The sequence below is a fragment of the Leishmania infantum genome, chromosome 31, assembly GCF_000002875.2.
Source record: "Leishmania infantum JPCM5 genome chromosome 31".
Taxonomy (NCBI): Eukaryota; Euglenozoa; class Kinetoplastea; order Trypanosomatida; family Trypanosomatidae; genus Leishmania; species Leishmania infantum.
Genome location: NC_009415.2, coordinates 377,756 through 384,198, shown reverse-complemented (window position 1 = coordinate 384,198; position 6,443 = coordinate 377,756). Strand labels below are relative to the sequence as shown.

The 6,443-nt window shown below is 58.1% G+C and overlaps 1 protein-coding gene across 1 annotated transcript; it reads left to right on the top strand.

Moving 5' to 3' along the window:
* Positions 1-3,184: 3,184 nt before the first annotated feature.
* On the top strand, positions 3,185-6,040 carry LINJ_31_1020 (conserved hypothetical protein; the record flags this gene model as incomplete). The annotated part of the gene is made up of 1 exon (XM_001467358.1): positions 3,185-6,040. The coding sequence occupies one exon, from the start codon at positions 3,185-3,187 to the stop codon at positions 6,038-6,040; it is 2,856 nt and encodes a 951-aa protein (XP_001467395.1).
* Between the last annotated feature and the right edge of the window lie 403 nt (positions 6,041-6,443).

The following is a 6,443-nucleotide window of genomic DNA, read 5'->3' as shown; positions in this document are numbered from 1 at the left end:
GCCGGCCCTTCCACTGACCGTGACACACGTCTGCCTCGGACGAACAAAAAATAGAAGTAAACATATACATAATATCTTATATATATGTGTTGTGTATGGTTTTCATGTTTTATGCATTGCGACTACGTTTTTTTTTTCCGGTCGTTTCCGCGTGTGTCTGTAAATGCCTGACGCGCTTCACAGCGGCTATCGGCTTTTGGAAATTGTCTCTCTCATGTCCGCAACGCTTGCCACTTCTCTTCCTCGCCATTTTCGTCACACGGCGAACTCTGTCTATAGAGTGTCTAAAGTGAGACTTGGTGTAGGCAGAGAATGTTGCAGCATCTGCGTTGCTGGTGCGGTGCACGGTGCTGACGAATGACGAAGAGGGAGGAGACGACACACAGTGTGCGAGGCATATCCTTTGGTTTCTTCTTTTCAGATCTCGCTGGTGCTATCACAGAGGTGTTCTGGTCTATATCTGGGCTTCCCACGCGTACATGTGTGGTCGCTGGTTGGCGAGTGTCGCTCGTTTATCGTGGGGTTTCCCTTTGCCGCTGTATCTGGTGACACGCTGCAGACGGTGGGAGTACTTGTCAAGCATTGAATGCCCCGTATCTATCTATCTATATATATATATACGCAACACAACCGCAAAAAAAAAACGAGTCTCGCTGGCCCCGCTTTCGCGCAGCGTCTCTTTTCTGTTTTTTTTTTGTGGTGGGGCAGGGGGTACACATCAACTGCCGCCCCTCCCCTTATCATGAGTGCCTATCAGAACAGAGAGAGCTTATACACAAACAAAAAAAAATCGCAACGTGAGAACGACGTTTTCAGGCATGAAGAGCGACACGGCACGCATGCACCCACAGAAGAGGACAGCACTACTGTACACGAAGACGACCTGCCTTCATCCTGGTAACTACACGTTCACTTGCTCTCTCTTCCCGTTTCTCTCCGCCACTCGCTCTTTGAGCATGTGCGCCTGCTCACTTGTACGCGAGCGCTTCCAGTCACACTCCCACGCGCCGCTGCTGATGCTGGTGCTTCTGATGCTGGAGCCGCCTACTCCCGGCTTCGCCTGAGGATGCCGGCCACGGCGTGGTGGCACGAGGGCCGCGTGCCTGCTCTGTGGGGCCGCCGGGGGCCTGCGGCCTGGCCTTGGGTGCTGGCTGCGGACTGCCGGTGTGGGCGGGCAGAGGGCTGCGCCAGAGACACTGGCGGGCGTGACGGCACACGCGGGCAGGCCATCCAGGCACGCCTCCCTCGCTCCCCCAGGCAGCAGCGCCGTGGTGGAACAGTCGCCATGATGTGAGAATTCGAGTACTGCGGGCGCACCGCTTCAGCGTTGGTGGGCATGATTGATCGCATCCACGCAACGCACGCGGAGGCCAGGATGCGCACGCGCGAGGAACGGAACGGTGTAAAGAGATGCATGCAAATCAGCTCCAAAGTGCATGTGTGCGACATGTACGGTATCCCCTGCATCCGACCGAGTGGGCTGATGGGGTGCAGATGCCGAAGGCATGACGAGGCCACCCCGAGGTGCAGCATCCGGTCCTCCAGTGTCGCATGTGAAAAGTTTCTACACTGCATTATGTGGTGCCGTGGATCGAGGCGGCTGATGTTTGCCCTTCGACTCTCACGGATGACTGACTTGGGAACCACCAGGCTTGTGCCCCCCTTTCCTTTCGAGTGGTAGTCGCACGCCGCCGCCCCTGGCGCCTGTCAGAAGCGCCGCGCTGCATCTCGACGTGCGTCTTCCAAAGCTGCTTCCGCAGGACCACCTACCTGACACCTATGGTGAAACCGCAGCAGCAAGAGCACAAGGAAATACCGGACTGCCTGCGGCGGAGGCGTTTGCCTGTGGCTCAGGCCCCGACGGACATAGACGTTTCTCCCTCTCGTTTCGGTTGCCGCATGAAGGAAGATGCGCGAGCAGACGCTCATCTCTCCAAATCAGAAAAGAAAGGGGACCCTGTCTGCCGCTGCGATGGCGTGTTTAGGGTTGCGCGTGCGCGCTCTCGTGGCCTCAGGATCAGGTGGCCTGCATGTCCTTCGCTCGTACATGGCTCTTTTTCTCCTACCCTTTCTTTTTCTTTCTCTCTGATCTCTCTGATCTCCCTCATTTCTCCACCGCGCCATCGTTTCCGGCCATCCACGCCTCTGTGCCTCTCTTTGCTCTGCACTGCATAACGCGTACGTTAGTCACCTCACTCTCGTTGGCCCTTCCACTTTTCGCACGCTTATCTGCGTTCTCCGTTGTGCCTGGACAGCGGTGCATTGGCCCTCCTTTTCTTGTGTTTATCGCTTGTCTTCGGACCCTTCCGCCGGACCTGTACGCTGGCTTGGTGTTGTCGGCGTGCGCTTCGAAAAGCATGCGGGCGGTCGGAGACGCTGCCGAGGGTCATACGCGCACATGCACACACGCATACCCATATACCTCTGCGTCTCCAGTCTGTCTGTCGAACGGCTCACTTGGGCATTTCACGCGGGAAAAATAATTTTTCTATTCTCTCTGTGCTTCATCTCTTCGTGTTTGGGTCTCCGCGGCTGCCAAACGTGGGGTTACGTGGAAGGAAGAGAGAGTGCAAGACGGGTGCAGGGGAGATGGGATAAGGGGTAGCTTTCGTCTTTCTTGTCTGTGCGCTCCTCTTCTTTTTCGTCGTCGCTGCTTTCGTGTCCCTCGTCGTTCGCGGAAACTTCGGTCACGAGGAAGGCGGCAGCAACGAGTCAGTAGAAGAGCAACTCATAGAAGAAGTCGGACTGCCCTGGCAGGCTGCCTCTCCTCGGTGCCGCTGCGTGTGACCGTTCGTGTGCGCTCACACGTGTCGGCGCTGCTTTACGGGGAGCCATCTCTGCTTCGCTTCCGTTTGACGCCTTTTTTGATTGCCCCTTTCGTGGTGGCGTCGCCCTGTCTGCCTGTCTCTCTGTCCGTCTGTCTGCCACTGTGTGTGCGTGTGTCTTTTCCAGGCGCTTCTTTTCATTTTCGTGCCTTGGAGGGTTCGAAGGGTCGCAGTGGAAGTTATCGTCGTCCTTACAGGTACTGCCAGAGTATTGCAGAGCACGGACGTGGTGTGGATAGCGTCCCTGCTCCTCTTCGCGGAACTGCAGGCGCCGATAAGGCGCCATCGACCCTTCACTCTTGCTGTGAGCCGCGGGCTGCTCGTCTTTGTTGGTGTTGTCGTCGTTTTGTCACGATCCGATGGGCTTCTTTTCGCTGCTCTCTGGCGGCGTTGTGAAGGCTACTGAGGGAAAGGATGCGCGGGCGCACCGCGAGCGAACGAATATGTCAGCTTCGAGCGCCCAAGCAGACGGCGATGATTCGCATACGAAAGTGGTTTTGAGCACACCGGTCCGGCGGGTGCCTGCCATGAACACGCAATGCAAGGAGGAGTCAAAACGGTCGCGGCTGCACACTGTCGCGGTGCCGGTGAAGCGGGATCGACTCTCTCTCTGGAGTCGACTGCTATGCCGGCCGGAGGTGTACGACCCGCACGTGGAAGCAGCCCCGATGACGTATCTGCTCGATGTGAACGAACCTCATGCCATGGTTAATGATGTGGAACGGGCAGACGTGCAGAATGAGGAACACGCGGCAGTGTGCACGGAGAGCGAAGGGGATTTGCCGCAGAGGCGATACTCCGTGCGTGCCTCCATCGGAGAGGGGTGTCGTGCCCGCACCCCACTACCAAAGGACGACGTCGAGCACCTTGATGATCCTGAGGACACCGTGATGTCATGCTGCAGGGCGAACGCTAGCAGTGATGTAGAGGAGTTCGAGGATGCGGAGGTGCAGAGCGATGTTGCAGAGGCCAACGCAGGAGCGCCTCTCCTGCACCGGCAAGTATTTCACGTCTTCGACACGCGGCGGTGCCGGGTGCGCACGCCGACTCTGCTGTGGAACCCAACCTTGGCCGATAACTTCAGCGTTACAGCACCAATTCCAGCCGGCGGAAATGCTCCTCCAACGGATACGACGGAAAGCGGTGCCGCGTCTTCGCGTGGTTCGGGCCTCTCCACGGAGCGGCGGCTCATCTCACGGGAGGAGCTTACAAAGAAGCGCCTGCAGAGGCGTCAGCAATTGAAAGAGGCCGCGAAGCGTGAACGCGAGTACAAGGAAGCGTGGGCGGCGCTCGTTGCCTCTGCGGGGCCGCACGCAAGCAGTCCTGAAGAAGACGAGATGGGTAGGCGAACAGAAGTGCATAATGCAGAAGAAAGAGGCTTGCAGAGTACTGCCGCCGCTGGTGCTGCAGCCACCCCTGCTGTGATTTCCTCGTCTCTGACCAATGAGGCTCTTGAGTCCTTGCGCGAAGGCACGCAGCCGCTGTCCTACGATCTTCCCGAGACGTTCCTCGCAAGACTGGGCCACTATACACAGTTGCCCAAGAAGGCGAAGAGCGGCGCTGGGGAGGCGGCAGCGCTTGCGCAGGACAGCGACCGCGCTGGGAGTTGCTCCAGTCGCTCTAGCAACGGCAGCAGTCAGATCGCGCTCGACGACGAGCATGTGAATGTGGAAACGGGACTCCCGCTCATGTACGGCTCCATCTTGAGATGCCGGAACTCCACCTCGAAGACGAGGGACGTCAGCGGCGAAGCTGCAGCCTCTCGCACTCCCCGAGGGGCGACCGCGGTGCGAGGTGGAAGCCAGCGCCTTCCCGCTGGAAAGTACCTGCTTGGCTCTCGTGCCTATGTAGAGCGTGTGCTGTTTGCGCAGCGCCGCCAACAGGAATGTGCGCTGTTTGCTCTCATCACAGAGGCTCATCGCCAGGCGCGCGAGGCCCACCGCCGTCTTGCGCAGCTCTACTACTATTACATCATCCCCATTCTGGCTCAGTACAGCACGGAGAACGAGATCAGAGGGCTGGAGCGGTCGCTGCTGCAGTGCGGCTCTGGCGCGCTGCGCGCGTACCACTCGGAGTTCTGCCGCACTGTAGGGTACAGCCGAAGCGAGTCGCAGTCGAGCGTTTCTGGCGGTACTTCAGGTTCCATTGCCTGCTGTTTCCAAGTGCAGCCGGTCGACTACCAGCTGGCTGAGTATCGCTTCGAGAGCGTGTGGCGAGAGCTGTTTACGGACGTAAAGGCGTACCTTGGTATGCAAGCCTGCGAGGATGACGGATTTTCTACGTTGCCGTCACTTTCGGAGCTGGAGGACGGCACTGCTGCCTCGAGCGGCACTACTTCCGCCGGCCACGGGTCCGTGTGCGTTGCCGCTACGGTGCTCCACTCCATGGAATTGTTTGAGCGTCAGCGGCACGCTTACAGCGCTGCGCGCGACGCGGAGGAGTGGCTGGCTTGGTACTACTATTACTTTACCCCTCACGTGCAGCGCGCCGACTCTGCCGAGGAGCGGGCGGCAATCCAGCGGAGTTTGCTTCCCCCACCGCCATCACCGTCATCAACGTCGGTATGCCAAACGGAGCCAAAATACGGCGACGGGCGCTCGCAGATCCGTGCCAATGATCCGGAGCCGCTGCAGCCACACCCGCTAGAGAACGAATACCTTCCATTGTGCTGGACGCTGGCGTGCAACACAGCACAGAGAGAGAAGGTGCTGAGCTACCGCCGGGACCTGAAACTGCGGGCCATCGAAAGCTCCCTCAAGCAGCGATCAGTTGCAGTGGGCGACAGCGCTGCTGCGAGGGCTACCGATTGCACCGGTACAGCCAGCGAAACGGACTCTGCGTCCGCGACGACCGTCAACACTGTCAAGCCAACCTGTGAGACGGTCGGTGCCAACGTGGCGACTGCATCTTCCGAATGCCATCTGCTGAAGCACGTGCCAGAAAATGGCGACTTGGTCGACAGCGCGCACAAGACGGAGGCAAGCGGGCTGATCGAAAAGGACGTGGAAGCGGACCTTGAGGAAGCCAGTCTACTAAAGCCCTCGTTACAACTCCTTTCAGACGGTGCGATCAGCGGGCAGAACCATGGCGTCGTCGAAGTAGAGGACGTGGACTCAGAGGAGACGGAGGACGACGATGGTGCCATCCCTGCTGGTACGCACCACACTGTGAACGTTGGCTGCTTCGGCCTTTCGTTTTTTTCCATCTTTGAGTAAGCAAGACGATCCATCCAAATATACGCACGCACGCACGCACACACAGCGAAGTTCCCAACCGCCCGCCATCACTGCACTCGAGTTCCGCGGGGACCTCGTCGCCATGTGCGTGTAGGCGTGCGCGATTTTGATCGCTCGCGCTACGCTGCATACCTACACATATACCTACATGTGTAGGTGTGCATTCACATGTATAGTTCTATATCGATGTACGTGCTTGTGTTTGTGTGCGTGTGGTTCTCTTGTGTGTACGTGTTGCGGTGTTGTTTGTTTATTTCTGTGCTTGTCTCGCTCTCTTATCCAGACTACCACCCCCGCTCTTTTCCGTTGTCTGCTGCGTTTCCATCCATCCATTCACCCACCCATTTCCTCTTCTTTCTACACGGTTGCTCTCTTTCTTTTC